The sequence below is a fragment of the Micromys minutus genome (genome assembly GCF_963924665.1).
Source record: "Micromys minutus genome assembly, chromosome: 2".
Classification (NCBI taxonomy): domain Eukaryota; kingdom Metazoa; phylum Chordata; class Mammalia; order Rodentia; family Muridae; genus Micromys; species Micromys minutus.
This window is the reverse complement of record NC_137971.1, coordinates 66959987-66977288: the sequence shown is the minus strand read 5'-3', so window position 1 is coordinate 66977288 and position 17302 is coordinate 66959987. Positions and strand designations below refer to the sequence as shown.

The following is a 17302-nucleotide window of genomic DNA, read 5'->3' as shown; positions in this document are numbered from 1 at the left end:
CTCGCCTGGGAGGTGGCGCGGGGGTCCGGGTGGCTGCGAGCCTAAAGTGCTAGGGGTGGCGCGGGGTTCTGGGTTGCGGGATGCCCTCTGGGTAGCCATGGCGACAGGGGCTAGGGGTCGCTGGGCTGCCGTGTCGCCAAGGGGCTGAGTCGGCGGCGGGTTGCGCCATGGCGGCGCGGGGTTGCGGGCCCTGAGCGCCAGCTGCGGGCGCGCACCATGAACTCGTGGGACGCGGGCCTGGCGGGGCTGCTGGTGGGCACAATCGGCGTGTCGCTGCTGTCCAACGGGTTGGTGCTGCTCTGCCTCCTGCACAGCGCTGACATCCGCCGTCAGGCGCCGGCGCTCTTCACTCTCAACCTCACGTGTGGCAACCTGCTGTGTACCGTGGTCAACATGCCACTAACACTGGCCGGCGTCGTGGCACAACGGCAGCCGGCCGGGGACCGCCTGTGCCGCCTGGCCGCCTTCCTCGACACCTTTCTGGCTGCCAACTCCATGCTCAGCATGGCCGCGCTCAGCATCGACCGCTGGGTGGCTGTGGTCTTCCCGCTGAGCTACCGTGCCAAGATGCGCCTCCGAGATGCCGCCTTCATGGTGGCCTACACGTGGCTGCACGCGCTCACCTTCCCGGCCACCGCGCTCGCCCTGTCCTGGCTCGGCTTCCACCAGCTGTATGCCTCGTGCACGCTGTGCAGCCGGCGGCCGGACGAGCGCCTGCGCTTTGCTGTCTTCACCAGCGCCTTTCATGCGCTCAGCTTCCTGCTCTCCTTCATCGTGCTCTGCTTCACGTACCTCAAGGTGCTCAAGGTGGCCCGCTTCCACTGCAAGCGCATCGACGTGATCACCATGCAGACGCTCGTGCTGTTAGTGGACATCCACCCCAGGTGAGCATCCTGACCCAGGGCTCTGGGCACTTCGTATTGAATTGGGGAGGTCCCAGCATCCAGGGTAGGGTTTGGGGAGCTCAAATGCACTAAGCATGGGTGGAGTAGCAGATGCTGTTTAAACGAGTGCGTAGTGCTTCACTTTCTGAAACCTGGGGCTGAAACCCCAGCCAGAATTTCTTATCCGTTTACTCATCCTGAGCAGTGAACTCTGTTCACTGTGTGAAGCTTGGAAAGGGTTTGGATCTGAGAGGGGAATCTAGAGGCTTGGAAAACCCTTAAGAACTCTTTAAACAGTTGGTGTTATTCCTCTGGGTCTTTGCTATCCTGGGTGTGGTGCCACCTGGATCTCCTCCCTGTAAGTGTGCATGAATCCTCATCAAACAGAGTCCACAGCCCCTTCTCCCAGTGATGGGCTCTGATTGACTCCCTAGAAGGCTCAGTCCATTGTTTTCTGGACTTGGAGCCTCAAGGTCCTTTCAAGAATTTATATCTCAGGCTCCTGAAATCAAGCCTGTCCACCCACTTCCATTCTCTTGACTTGCTGTTTCTTGGGAGAAAAAGGAGGGAGGCAAATAGAAGGATCGGCTGGGAACCTCTGTGGTCCTTAATGTACCTTTGGGAGATGAGGAGGAACTGTCAATCCAGTTGTCCTGAGCTCATCTCATCTTTCCTCTTGAGACAAGGACATTAAGAGGGAGGGTGCCTCTGTGGCCTCTGCCAGTTTATATACATTAAAAGCAGACTCCCTCTCTGTTGCCTGGAACTGTAGACAAGGGCTTAGGTGTCCACTTGACACAGAAAATACAGCACACGGGGAGCACTGGTGATGGAAGACTAGGCTTCTATGTGTGAGCAGAGCCCCAATATTCGGGGAGACTTGGGGGATGGGGTATAGACCCCAATGTATGCTCACCCTCTAGAGCACAGTGGACAGACAGACCGAGCAAAGGCCTTTGTGAGGTTTCCCTGCCTTGACCAATGTCACTATGCTGAATGTCACTCTCCCTGCGCATCAGGGCATGGCTGCATGTGTCTATTGCCACCCTTTGAGCACTTGCTCCAGATGACAGGCTGGTCCAATCTTTCCCAGATAACTTCTTCCCCAAAGAAGCTTAAACCAGATGTGCTTACATCAGCTCTCTCAGCCATGGTCTGTGCAGTTTAGTCATTTCAGGAGACAGTGTGAAGCCACAATTGCAAAAACATTCCTGTTCATTGCCCTTCACTTTAGAAAGGGCTGTCTCTAGGGATGGAACTGGGGCTGGGGTTGAGGCTGAAGCTTGGGCTTGGGCTGGGGCTGAGGCACTTTGTGAAGATGCATAGAAATGTTAACTCTTTCGGACTTGAGCTAGTTCTAGAAAGCCCACTCAGACCTAGCCTCCCAATGGAGGGAAAGAGAAACTGAGCCAAGAGTTGTATTTAGAGCAATTTGAAGTCCAATCCCAGCTCTTGGTCACACCAAAGAGGAGGATGGAGGCCACCTGGCATTCTATCTAGGGACAAGAACTTCCTCTGCTCCTACCAGTCTCTCTGACTTCAGGTCAGAACTGCAGTGAGTTATTTTAGGGGTCTCATGAGCAGGGACATACACTGAGCAGAAATACAGATCTTTGTCAGCTCTGCAGAGAACCTTGACTCTAAGTGGCAGGCTTTTTGGAGGAGTCCCTGCGTCTAGATCCTCACCCCCACCCTGGGAAGCTCCATTAGGTCACAGAGCCATGGACTTCTTGGTGAGCACACACTATCCTTCCTAGAGATATTAAGGAGGAGTGTATGTGTGTGTGTGGGGGGGGGGAGGTAGACTTCCCAGAACAGGACAGTCAAGTTCACAGGGGACTCCATGACAGTTGGTCTTCTGGCTGCCACTTTGGTGGTACAGGTGAGAAGACATGGTCCTATCTCTGAAGGCTTTAGTGGAGTCCTACCTTGTCTCAGTTCTGGATATCCTTTGGTAACAAGAACCAATGTTATACTATGCACTTTTTGGGTGTCAGTCCCAGGACAGTAGACTCTGAACAGTCAGAGCAGCAAGTGGAGTCTTAGGTCACTGGGAGTCATTCCAGCTACCCCACTTGCCTCAGACTTAGCTGAAAGAGATGTGGTTTGTGTCGCCTGCAGCCCAGGTACCATTTGTTAGGATGGCAGATGTAGCTGATTTTCCTGCAGGCTGAGTAGCAAGTTTTGCCCCTTTGTTACAATAAACCCCCGAACAGCAGGAACCTTCTTTTTCTAACCAGAGTGGTATCTTCATTTCTGTTGTTTTAAGGTTTCCCATGTCACTTTCTTTAGGAGGCAGGTGGCACTTTTCCTGGTCTACACCCAAATCTCAACCCTCCCGGTGCCTGCTGTACAGTTCTCCCAGTCAGTGCTCTGGGCAGGGTCTAGTTGCAACCTCTTTGGAGGGGGGTCTAACAATTCTTTCACAGGGATCACCTAAGACCATCAGAAAACACAGATATTTACATTTTGATTTACAACAGTAGCAAAATTACAGTATGAAATCTTAATGAATATCATTTGTGGTTGAGGGTCACTACAACGTGAGGAACTGTATTAAAGGGTCACAGCTCTAGTTAGACCTCTTCTGTGGCCACCAGAGACAGCCAAGCAGATGAAGCTCGATGGCCCAGCTGTAGTGCCTTCTATTTCCAGGCCAGCCCAGGCTCACCATCTCAGTCAGATGGCTTCCCCGAGATAAGCTGTTGGTAGCAGAGTCTCTCTTATGAGCTGAATGTGATCTTTCGCACAGTATTATAGGGTTCTTTCTCTACCACCTCAGCTTCCTGTGAGACATGGCCACAGGGGCTGGCTGAGGGCTGGAGTTGCCTCTGCAGGATGTCAGAGGTTGGCTAAGGGGGCAGAGTCCCACTGTGCCCTTGACTTTACAGAGACGGAAGTTGCTCCAGAAATGGAGGAACGTGATAAGCTCTAGAAAGCAGCTCAAATCCAAGTTTGTCCTTGAGAATTATAGATGGAGCTAACAGGCAGATAGAGGCTCACAAACTGTCTGTGTAGATGCTTAGACGTTCTAAATTTAGCTTACAGATTGTTATATGAAATGTGTTCTAATCCCCCTATCTTGGCAGATATACCTTCTAAAAGTGGGGTTCAGATTTAGAGTTTTAGGCTACTTGGAGGGTAATCATATCTGACCAAGTGGTCCGCTCTAGTTCTCCATCCCTGACTTCACCAGCACCACAGGTGCCTCTCTTAGGCCATGTGCACAGTGCAAGTCGTGTTCCGTGTGCATGTGATGCTCCTGGGACCTTCAGATGTGCACATCTGCACTACAGCTTACTTTTGGGCAGGGTACCAGGGGTCTGTATGAATTTTGGAAGCAGAATCAAGGCATTTGGACAAGGACTCTCTGCTCTAGTACAGAATGGATGGTGTAGCTCCAGCTCTAATGTGCAGGGTCCAGAGCAGAGACCACTCCTGCTAGCTCTGAGAGGGGAACTACTAGTGTGTGCATCCTAACTGCAAACTCAGGGCTCTTCCTCATCACCTGCCATCTCATCTCATATCTTAAAAGCCAGAAAACCAACATAGGCCAGCCTGTAAGGGCTCCAAGTGTGGTTTCAGAAAGGACAATAGTCATCTCTGATCGTCGAGGACTCAGAGCCACCTCTCTGCCTCACAGACTCTGAGTCCAAAGACTAAGGGGTGCCACCACCAGGACAGGGGTGGCAGTGGGGTTAAAGGGAGCGTTCTAGAGTCTGAGGGCAGGCGACTTGAGACGAGACTTGGTTCTGTATGTTCTTGGGTATGTCCTAAACTGTTTTCAGTGTCCTTACCCGAGAGTCAGCCTGCTGGCAGCTCACAGGGATGCAAGGTTTCCAACATCACAAAGCCATGGCGAGGGAAACGACAGTGAGCGGTGTGATCCTATCATTCTGAGAGCTCAGTGAGGGGTCACCCACTTGACTAAGGGATAAGGGTGCTAAGCTGATGGTCACACTGCTTCCCTGAGCATGCAGTCACCTGACCTTACTCACCTTCTGCTGCCACTGCACCCAGAAAACAGCAGAGCCCAGGCCAAGATGACAGAGCTGCTTCAGGGAAGGAGTGCCACACTCCTGAGTGGGAGTACTAGGTTGGCAGCCAGTGCCCCTGTGTTTGAAATTCTGTTTGTGTCTGACTTCCATGCCAGGCAGGTCCTTCATTTTTTTAAGCCTCAGTTTCCCCATCCATATTGCTGCAGAATCTACTGTTCTGTTCTAGCAGCAACATGAGCCGGGGGCAGTAAGCCCTCTGCAGATACTCGGTGCTTCACTGCTTCACGTTAGAATCTGATGTCCCTGTGAGCCTCAAGTGGGCCACAGAGTCGACTGAAGACTCGGAGTTAGATTGCCTGGTGCTAGTCCACAGAACCCTTGGTGCAGTCTCTAAGCACGGCTGACTCTCACCTGTGGACATAGCGTGGAACCAGAAGGATTCTTACATAAATAAGAAGCCCCGTGGTTTGGAGGTGCTCAGATTTGAATCTGGAAATCTAACTCTGGCTCTTCACACTTAACCACTAGGCTGTTAGCCAAGAAGCAAAGTCCAAAGAAGGGATTGCTGTGAAGTGCCTTCCCCTTAAACTGTCCTCAAGGAGTCAGCACAGTAGATTTCTGAAGATCTGTGCAGTCTGAGGGAGTTACAGTCCCAGCCTTTCCTTCCTTCAGTCATTCAGAGGGTCTGTCTCTCCAGAGTCCCCCAAAGCCTTTGCAAGCATTAACTTGTCCAGGCTTTGGCAAGGAAGGAACACAACTTCTCATCAGAGCCCTTGACTCCTTGGGGAGCATAAGGAAGCTCCCCATCCCTCAATGCCCCTCTATCCACTGAGTCCCATCTATAAGTCACATGGACATCATTCAGAGCTGTCTCTACTTACCTGTTCCCCTCTTCACAGAGCTCCTCATCACCCATCTAAAACAGAGACGTTGTCTTAGTTTCTTTTCTTGTTGCTATGGTAAAATACTCAGATAAAAGCAAATTAAGGAAGTTCCTTTTCCTTCACAGTTCAAGGGACAGTTCATCATGGCAGGGCGGTGAGGGTAGCAGAGTTCGAGGCAGCTGGTCACATCACATTTACAACCAAGAAGCAGACAATAATAAATGTTAGTGCTCAGCTCGCTTTCCCCATTTCATCCAGCCCAGGACCCCAGTTCAGGAACTGCACGTGCCCACAACTAAGATGGCGCTTTCTGTATCAATGAGTGTAACCAAGATAATTTCCCGCAGGGAAGCAGAGGCCCATCTCCCAGGGAATTCTAGATTTTGTCAAGTTGACGATTAGCACAGGCTATCACAGTAGGCTAGTCCCATAGGACATAGGCCCCTGCAAGTCTGAAGATGGTACAGATCAGAGTAAAAGACAACATGCTGTTTGCATTTCCAGGATTGTGCAGGGGAATCAGTGATTGACATCAGCAGTGACAATAATGAATTCCTGTCTGTTTTTACTCATTGCATAATACCAATACTAATTTATTATTTATTTATTATTTATTATACTATCTATAGTTTATAATACTCATTGCATTATTCATCTCTACACTGGATACGTTTTACAAAATGTGTGTGTGTGTGTGTGTGTGTGTGTGTGTGTGTGTGTGTGTGTTTGTGTGTGGGGGGGTGGTTGGTTAGTTGGTTGGTTTATAAATGTCAACTTGCCACAGCCTGAAATTACCTGGGAGGAGCATTTCAGCTAAAAAATGATTTAGACCAGGTAGACCAGTGACATGTCTGTGGGGAAGTGTCTTGATTATTCATTGACATAAGGGTGGCACCATTCCCCAGCAAAGGGTTCTGAACTTGGGACATAAAAAGCTACTGGTATAAGCAAGCAGGCAGCATGGTTTTGCTTGTGTCTCTTTTCTCTGGGTTGTTGATATGATGTGACTGGCTACTGGAATTCCTACTTTCTACAAAATAATAGGCTGCGTCCTGAAGTATGAGCCAGAAAAACCCTTTCCCTCTCCCGAGCCGCTCTTGATCGGGATGTTTGATCACAGAAACAGAAAGGAAGCTAGAACGCTGTACATCGTGCATTTGATTCTTCAAACAATCCCGTTTAGCATTCTGTTGCATTGTCTATAAGATAACACATCAGAAAAATGTGGTACATGATATTACACTATAGATAATGATCTTGGCAATGACACACAGCCTAGGCCTCAGGTCTCTGGTTTCATTGCCACATGCCTTGATGCCATGGATTGTGCTCATGAGTATCACACCCCTGTGCCTTGGCCAGGCCATGGTGTGAGTTACCTTCTTCTCTCTGCCCTGCATAGTGTGAGGGAACGGTGTCTGGAGGAACAGAAGCGGAGGCGACAGCGTGCCACCAAGAAGATCAGCACCTTCATAGGGACCTTCCTCGTGTGCTTTGCACCCTATGTGATTACCAGGTAAGCTGACCTGCGGATGGGTGACAGGGCTTGGAGCTCCAGAGTGGGGCCCCTCTTGGCCACGTGTTTTTCCTGAAAGTGTGGAAGGATAAGTGTAAACACTTATATGCTTCCCTCCAGCCTCTGACACACCCTTATTGCTAATTAGCATTTTAAAGATCTGTTTTTTGTAATTGTGTGTGGGGGGTATATACATATGAGTGTGGGTGTCTGTAGAGGTCAGCAAAGGATTCTGGGTCCCCTGGAGCTGGAATTACACGCAGTTGTGAGCTGCTAGTATGGGTTCTGAGAACTGAGCTCTCAGGTCTTCTTCAACAGCAGTCAGAGATCATAGCCTCTGAGCTACCTCTTTATCTCCTTAATTAGCATTTTGATTGCACATAGTCACCAGTACCCTGGACAATTCAGTTCATGCATGCAATGGGTACTAATATCAAATCGAGGAAGTTACATGGCCAGTTCCTTTAACAACACTAACAATTTTGAGGAGCACGTAATGACTGCATGTACCTGTGAGGCCCTGTGTGAAGTTACACTACACATAACCACACACACACACACAATGGGTGCTGATCGAGTTCCTCAATTTGTTTCAGTCTCCTTGCTATTATCCTGTGTTTGGAGCCTTTGAGCTCCTTCCTGCTCACTATTTATAACATTTGTAACTGGTTGTTGTGGTATGCAGATCCCTGCCGGAGGGTAGAATTCTAAGACACATTTCTCTGGTCTGTTTTAATGCCCATTACGCACCTGCTTTCTGTCTGTCATCCCCTTTCTTTTTTCCCAGCTTCTGGGAGTCACTCTGTACATTCTGCTGGGCTTTTTAAGGTGTGTGTTATAGGAGAGCAGGTGGCACATATCTGAGTTATTTTGTTGTGTCCTCTTGTTCCATCCTTTTTGTCCAAATGATACTCTGTTGTGTATCTATTCCACAAGTCCTTTGTGTTCATCTTGGCCCCAAGGTTGATTTCTGCCTTAGCTCCTATGAACACTGCTGAATTAAATGCAGCCATACAGGTATCAGGAGCCCAGAGGTAGGCCAGCTGTTTCAAATGGTGGGTCTATTGGGTTTAGGGGAGAGACTTCGTATTCCTCTCTATAGTCAGCCTTGGATTCTTCTGTGTTAAACTCCGTATCCACAGTGGAACGGTTCTTCACTCCATCTCCGGATAATCTCATCCCAACTCGTCACCCCACACCCACACTCCAGGAGATGCTGACAGGAAGAAACAGGGAGAAAAGGCAGAGGGAAGCATAGCACAGTACAGGGTGTCACTGCCCACTGTGTGCTAGGTAGCCAGTCCCCCAACAGTTAGTTACATCAGGATACCTGCCACATCAACAGAAGCAGATATTGCTCTCTGTGCCCTAACTTGCAGGCCACCCCTACTGTTGGGCCAATGACTGTGAGGTTTTCATTGTCCCAGAGCACCAAGAGCCAGGCAGGGCTGTCATTTACTGGAACCAGGGACCAGCATTTTTCAAACCAGCCTGCTCCAGCTGTGACTGTTCCCCATGCCAATTTCAATCAGAGAAGGAAGAAAGAAAAGGAATGCCTCCCCTCCTGCCTCTCTCTCCCAAGCTGCATTGTGGACTGGTGGGGAAAACATTTTCCAGCTTTGTACCCTAAGTAGTTGTATGATCTGCAAAGTTGGAGCTTACAAAGGACAAGATTTTTATTAGGAGATGGGAGCTTTGACTGAGTCTGGGAAATGGTTTCCTCTGTGTATGAGTGTGTCGGGGTGGGGGAGAAAGAGAAAGGGAGAGAAATGGAGAGAGAGAGAACCCAGCTAGGACCAGTGCAGAAGTGAAGATGGCTGTCCCCTTCATGGTCACCCAGTCTCCTCTTCCCCATGAGGACCAGCCAACTGTGACTACTTTCTTTCTTCTCTCCACTTGTCATTCCACAAAGCCCAGCCTGGTTGTTAATTTCAGTCCTGGCTGCTAGTTCTTTCTTCAGGCCAAGAAACAGTCCTTTGCCCACAGGACCCACAGGAGCATACAGACAATGCATATGGGAGTCTTGCTCACCTCTCTACCCCTCCTTAGATCGGGACTCAGCATGAGACCTAACAGCCACAGAGAGAGGGACCTCCCTAAGGGCTAGTCTTAGCTGTAGCTTTCTGCTATGCAACTTTGGGGCAGAGCCCTCACCTCTCTAGGCCTCCAGAAGACAGTGTGGTGTCTTGGGGTTAAAGGATGTGGAGCAACGAAGTGTGTGACACAGGCATGCCTGTGTGGATTCTTGGCCAGCATCCTCCCTACCCATGACACCAGAGACTAAAGGAGATCTAGCCAGTCAGAAAAAAAAATGGATGGGAAAGAAAAGATACAAGAGACTGTTCCTCTTAGACCTCAGAGAGAAGGAGGTCATTGAGAAAGTTAATTTGACCCTTCAGGGAATAAGTAACATGACCCCCACTTTATATCCTCCCCCTTCTCTTTCACACACACACACACACACACACACATACACACACACCCCACACACACATCCTCCACCTCCATTATAACTTATTTCATTTTAATAGTGCCCAGGCAAAATAATGCTTCAGTCAAACTGCCAGCAGATTCATAGCTCAATACATTCCATTCAGATGGAATTGGTGTAATTGAGTTTTTAAAAAATATTCATGTGCATTCTGCATAAAATTAAGCAGAATTTCCAAGGGTAGAAAGGCCTTGCCCAACCCAGTATAGAACCCGGATCATCAGGAGATACCAGCCCACCCCATCACTTCCTCAGTATAGAACCTGGAAGCCACCCCTATCACCTCCTCCCAGCATCTTCCTTGTGTGTATGCAGAAAACTACCCCAGCATCTTCTTTGTGTGTATGCAGAACTACCCCCATTATCTTCCTTGTGTGTATGCAGAACTACCCCAGCATGTTCTTTGTGTGTATGCAGAACTACCCCCAGCATGTTCCTTGTGTGTATGCAGAACTACCCCTATTATCTTCCTTTTGTGTATGCAGAACTACCCCAGCAAAGGTCCCAAAAGGCACTCCAGCTCACCTCCCATCACTTTGTCACACGTGTCTCCAGCATCTTTCCTGTACAGACTATAAAAGTTCCCCTGAGGATTAAGGATGAATTGAAGAGAGCCCCAGGACTCTCCTGGTAGAGAGTGCGTAGTCAAGACAAAGCCGTTGCATCAAGTAGGTCCAGAACCCAGGACTCGATAGGGTGAAGCCTCCTGGCTAGGTATCTTGGGCAAAGCCTGTGAATCGGGTATGGCCATGTAGGGGTGAAGAAGAGTGATAATCGACGAAGAAGAGAAAGCACGAACAGGGTCTAGAGTGGTGTGCTCTAGTACAAGAGCCACCACACACGGACAGCTATTGAGTACTTGCAATGTGGCCAATCCAAATAATTGAGATGCACCTACTTCGGGTTTATGACTTCCGATATTTAGCACGATCAGAAAAATAATACAATCAGTACTTCTCATAACAACTCCCTAGTGGGATACTACATTAAATAGACAATAACAATTAAATTCATCTGCTATGTGCATATGTGTGTGTGTATGCGAGTGCACGCATGTGGAAGCCAGACCTTAGGTGTTTCTCAGGCTCTGTCACGTTTACTTTCTTGTGCGAGCTCTTACTGGGGCCTGTCGTATCTGTTTCACAGTCATGAGGCTTCTCTGAGCTCTGGGTCAGGTAAACTGTTTCTGGAGTGACCAGGCAGGGCCTTCAGGGCCACTGCAGATTTCTACCCACAGACTCTTGGGAAATATTTTCTGAATTAATGTTTGTATGTCTTCAAGCAATTGTAAGCCTATCGTCTGTGCAGCAATCTATACTTACAAATAATTACAGCTGTCGTAAATCATCAGGATCAGGTTTGGAGGCATTTGCGGATCTGATGGCCCCATTATTATAGCTTTACAGAGTAATGGAGTGATGGAGAGGGGAATGGGGTTAATGTGCAGGTGGCTCCCAACTGTTAATGTTCTATTAATAAATGACTCTTCTGAGCTAATGTCTCATGCAAGCTTAAAGCATTTGCCTAGAGCTTACAGGCCTTTGCATATGCAGATCGAGTCTCCGGAAGCCTTGGTGATAATCAGGCTGTTTTCCCAAGCAATCTTTTGTGGCTCAAATTGTGTTTTATGCACACAGTGTGTGTGTGTGTGTGTGTGTGTGTGTGTGTGTGTGTGTGTGTGTGTGTGTTACAAGGAGAGACCCACAGACTGGGACATAAACAGAGAAAAGGCAAAGGTGAGAGGAGCAGTATGGGCAGAGGAAATATGAAGAGGAGGCTCTATTGTGCTGCTGTAAATTCAGTATTTGAAGACAAAGGTGTTAGGCGCCCAGCCGCCTAGAATCAGAAAGCATGGATCTCTAGTACTCAAAACCTAGGGTTCAACTCATGTCTTTTCTACGTCTGGACCTTATGACTGACGCAGAATTGCCTTTGTTTCTTCCCCTGAGTTAGGGAGGATGACAGGAGGATAGGAAGCTGGAGGTGCTCTCTGTAAAGCAGTGAGGTGCTGAGCCCCAGGTGCTGAGCTGGTGTTGAGCAGCTCTGCACCTCATACCATGAGCCTCTCTCCTTGGGGACTCTCACTGGGAACGGGTTGGGATATTAGTTCCAACAGGATTCAAAGAATTCTTCAGAATTCAGACACATGTTCCTCCTCCTCCTCCTCCTCCTCCTCCTCCTTCTCCTCCTCCTCCTCCTCCTCCTCCTCCTCCTCCTCCTCCTCCTCCTCCTCCTCTTCCTCCTTCTCTAGGGACCATGATGGCTCAGGCTACTGGGTAGTATGAGAATCTCTTAAGGGTAAGGGTGGGCAGCTTCCTGTCTTGTCAGCTTTCTGTGGCAGTCACTTCAGATGGCATCCAGCAAGTAGCATCAGTGGGACTCCATATCAAAAGAGAGCCACCGTTCAGAGAAGTCTACTATACATAGAGGTGGGCAAGCACACAGAATTCAGGGGTATAGTCTGTGACCCTGATTCTCTGTGTCTACCTTCCTAAATTCAGCAAGGTCTGAATCTTGAGGCACTTTATACTTCTCAACAAACATATATACACATATACAAGATAGATACATTTATACAACACACACAGTACATATGCATGAAGATGCACATGACCTACACATGATACTCATGGGCATACATATACATACCACATACACTCATATAGCAAACATATATACACATGCAGAAATGTATATACAATGCATATGTGCACACAACACAAAACACTCATGCATGCACTTACATATAACCCACATGTGCACATATACAAGATACACATGTACACATTTACATGTTATAAATGCATTTGGCACACATGAGCATACATGCCTAGTACACACATACCTCATGTGCACATATGCATACATCCACATGACACAATGTACACACATACACATAAAAATACATGCACATACAGACAAATATACACATATACATACATATATACAACACATAGAATACATGCACACACAGCACTCAAGCATATACATTGATATGGTACAGGGGCACACACACATGTGCATAACACATACCTGCACACTCATGCACACAACATGTATGCATAAACCACATACAAGCATGGCATACACACAGCACATGCACACAGGTACATACACAGATGCATGTCAGGTCACTATTTGAACTTCTATAAAGGGCTCCAATGGCCCCCTCAGGATGGCCTGAAGTGTCTCATTCCCTCATGCATCCTGCTATACCCCGGCCTGTTGACTGGTGTGGACTCTTCTGAGAGGACAAGATTGGGAACAGGAGGATGTGCAGGACTGGTCTCCATGTGTTTTGAGCAGCAAGCATAAGTGTCACTATGACTGGGACCTTAGGGCCAGTAGAAGTTTTTCTGGCTCACACCCCAGGAAATGTACGGAAATCTTCTGGTGCTTACTGAAAGGTGAGAGCACATGGCAGGATGTGTGCTTTGTGGCACCAGCCTGTTTGTTGGGGAGTGGAAAGGGCCATGCTGCTCTGGAAGTGCCAAAGCTGGGGAGCTTCCGGTGTTACCTTGGCTTATGTGGGATTTGGGAACAGGAGAGGGACCTGGCTCCATTACAGTGTTGTTACAGCTAGGGACCCCAGAACACCAGAGCAGCCGAACAACTTCTCCATATCCCAGTGGGGTTCTTTTGGGGTATATTGGAGTACTGGGGGCTATGTGCTACACTGAGCAGTTTAAACAGCAAGAAGGTATGCTAGCATATCCTTGGCTAGGATTATGTGGAACCAAATCTGGTCTGTGTTCACTTGAAGTTCATCTTTGTGTGGGACCTGCCAAGGCCAGACATGATTTTTAAAGAAGAACTTGTCACAGGTTGTTGGTTTTGGGGTTTTTTTGGGGGGGGAGAGGGTGGCAGACAAGGGACAAAGGTTTAACACTACAAATCATGACCTCTTGGGGCAGAAAGGGGGCCTGAAGCTCTTGTCACCCTACCATGCTAAGATTCAGGTCCCATCACGACCTCTAGCCAGGCTTAGAGAGGAGAGACTTACACTTCTCTGGCAGGAGACCCTGGCTTGCTGCTCTACCTCTCTGGGCTTCAATGTTCTCATGTGTAAAATGGGAATGAGACCCATTTTACCGGATGATCGTGAGATGAAAGAATACACACAGTGAGGCCTTGGTCCAAAGGAGATACAAACTGGAAAATATTGGAGGGGGTTCAGACATCAAACAGAGCCTTTGGGAAAAGAATGCCATAAGTTTGTCCTACAGAGCCTCCAAATACTACTTTTGATCTTACTGAATGATTTGACAATTAAGTTTGTTTTTTTTTTTTAGATCCCTATGGGGAGGTTGGAGGGAATGCTCAAACAGCAAAGTGCTTGCCATGCAAGCATAAAGAACGAGTTCAGATCCCCAGAACCCATGTCAAAAGCTGGGTAGAGCAGCATATGCCTGTAACCCCAGCAAGGACAAAATGGGTGGCAGAGTCAGACAGATCCCTGCAAACTTGCTGGCCAGTTAGCCTAGCCCAACGACATACACTTCTGTCCTAAATAAAATGTGGAAGATGTCTGAGGAAGAATCACACCAAGGTTATTCTCTGATCACAGATGTATTCACACACACACACACACACACACACACACACACACACACACACACACACACACCTGTCTTATTTTGGGGGAAGCTAGAACCAACCAACAATACAGGACATTTGGGCAACATGACGTGGCATCATCATATGCCGGGCTGGCTACTTTTATGTTGAATGGACACAGCTAAAGCTCTCTGAAAGGAGGCAACCTCAGTTAAGAAAATGCCTCCATAACATCCAGCTGTGGGCAGGTCTGTAAGTCATTTCCTTAATTAGTGATTGATTAGGGAGGACCCAGACTATTGTGGATGATGCCATCTTTGGGCAGGTTGTCTGAGTTCTATAAGAAACCAAGCTTAGCAAGACATGGGAATCAATCCAGTAAGCAACACCCCTCCATGATCTCTTTCTTCGTCAGCTCTTGCCTCCAAGTTCCTGCCCTGTTTGACCTCCTGTCCTGACCTCCTTTGATGCTGAACAGGGGTGTGGAGGTATAAGCCAAATAAACCCTTTTCTCCCCATTTTTCTTTTTGGTCATGGTGTTTCATTGCTGCAATAGAAACCCTAAGACACACGGCAACAGCGTGTCAGTATTTGGATATTTCATTGTTATTAAGTGTGAATTCTAAATTTGGAGCTTTGTCTCTTTTAGTTCGTCACCTCTAAAACATCAATCTGTAAGAAGTGAGTATCCTCCCAATGCAGTTAGCTCCAGTTCCTCAGCTCCTCCCTGAATTGGACAATGAAATGAGGAGAAAGGTCGCCCTGGTTCTTATAGGGCCAAAGGGCAAGGGCAGAGAGAGATGCTGAGATGAGGAAGCAAAGATGGCAGCCTCTGGGTGGACTCACTAGAGATCCATTCCGTACAGGGGAGTTTCAGTGGGGAATGGCTTGCAGCAAATGTCCTTTCCTTCCACCAGCTCTAGGCCCCATTACACAACCTCAACACGAAGAAACACTAGGAAAATTTACCAAATTGGCAACAGAGTTACAGCTGAAACTCCTTCCCCTCTTGTCCCCGAGCCCTCCCAGGCACCCCACTCACCACTGCCTGCTCTTCTAGAGATGCTCCGGGTGGTGGCAGGCTGCTAGAATCTAGCTAGACACAGGGACTAGTCTTGCCAAGACCCTTCTGCTCTCTGGATCTCAACATTTGCATTTGACAATGGGTGGAGGAGAGGTAATTTGGGATCTTCGAGATCTCCAAGCTTTGTGGGTCATTTTGACCTTGTGCTAATGCTGGATACTTCTCCAAGTCTGGCCAGTGGACCCAGGGACGCTTGGGAGAGTGTAATCATGCTTAGAGGTAGGAGTAAAAACCAAGAATTCTCACTGCCCTTGCCACCTGGGGTTTGTACCACTCCACTCCGTTAGTTCCACGGCCACTAGGATGAGAACGAAACTCTTGAATACGTGATCTTTCCTTACCTTCCCTCAGCAGATGAAGATCACTTTCAGGTCTCCTAACTGCTGCTATTATCAAAGTCAACCAGGACCGCAGTTGTAGGAAGAGATCTTCCTCACTTGCAACTGCTCTACTGGAGCAGGGTATGTCTGGAGCTTTGCAGAATGTTTGCCAAGCTTTTTCTCAGCCCTCCCTCCCACATAGGCTCCTCAGGAAGGCAGAACTGGGTTTGAAACAGAGCCAAACCTGACTCTCATGGATTAAAAGATCATAGAAACAACCCCATTCAACTTCCTTACTCTACAGATAAGACATACAAGCCCAAGGAGTCTGAAGACTTGTCCAAGGTCAGAAGCTGAGTTGCAGCTGAAGTCAGGAGGCTACTCACTATCCACTCACTTCATTGTTAAGCTTGGGATACAGAATAGGAGCTTGTTCTAAATTCTGCCTTTATAGTTGACTGTCCTTATGACAATTGGACGATCTTAACATAAGTGGTCTCAATAGACAGGTCATTGCTTGGGGATATGAGGCAGTCATGTCTTTCAGCTTCTCTATAGTAATGCAGTTGGCATAGTACTTAGAATATGTGCTTAACCAATGCCTACTGCCCCCATTGTCACTCTCATTGCTTTCGTGCAATATTAATCATAAGGGCATGTAACTACACCTCCAACACATGCCCACAGCACCCTCAAGTAATCCTTTCCTATCTCTCCACAGGATGGTGGAACTCTTCTCCACAGCACCCATTGGCTCACACTGGGGTGTGCTATCCAAATGCTTGGCCTACAGCAAGGCTGCCTCTGACCCCTTCGTGTATTCCTTGCTGCGACACCAGTACCGTAGGAGCTGCAAGGAGCTTCTGAACAGGATCTTCAACAGACGCTCCATTCACTCTGTGGGCCTCACAGGTGACTCTCACAGCCAGAACATTCTGCCAGTGTCGGAATGAAGGACCACTGTCCTGCTGGGGAGTTTGGAATGAGGTGGCCACAGCAGAGAGAGATGGTCTGGGACTCCTGGGTGGACAATAACTGCCACCATGGTCTGGTGATTGCTGTGATGCTGATGTCTGAACAACATCTGGGGCCTTCTTCTTGGCTCTTCCAGGGTAAGATGTCAGACAGTCCCTATTTGTCACCAAAGGATGGCCGTAGGCCATGCCCTGGCCTTTCTTTCTGAGAGTGTATTTTGAGTGCTTAGACTCACCAAAGGCCTCCCAGAGGATGGCAGGTCAGTTTGTGTCAAGAACATAGAATGCTGGTGGCAGGTGTGGGGCATGATACCCACCTTTTTGCTAACTACTGGTCACGGGACTCCAAGGGACATTTTAGAAATGCTGGAAGTGAGGCTGTCTGTGGTTGTCTGGCTCCAGATCTAGTATGGCATCTCTTTTCCCCTTGGTAGACCTTGCTGCTGTAACCCAAATAATATCCAGCTGGTGCCAACAACATTATGATCAGCTGATACCCTTGGGCCCTGCACTCAATGGGAACATGTTTAACAACCAGTGTGCTGCCTACCAGTTATCTTAGGAATTATAAATTGGATTCAATTTTTGTCCCCT

The 17302-nt window shown here is 48.3% G+C and overlaps 1 protein-coding gene across 1 annotated transcript; it reads left to right on the top strand.

Moving 5' to 3' along the window:
- Positions 1 to 216: 216 nt before the first annotated feature.
- On the top strand, positions 217 to 16687 carry GPR26 (G protein-coupled receptor 26; the record flags this gene model as incomplete). The annotated part of the gene is made up of 3 exons (XM_080912223.1): positions 217 to 884; positions 7169 to 7282; positions 16456 to 16687. 3 exons carry the CDS (start codon positions 217 to 219, stop codon positions 16685 to 16687), a joined length of 1014 nt encoding a protein of 337 aa, XP_080768349.1.
- Positions 16688 to 17302: the final 615 nt, after the last annotated feature.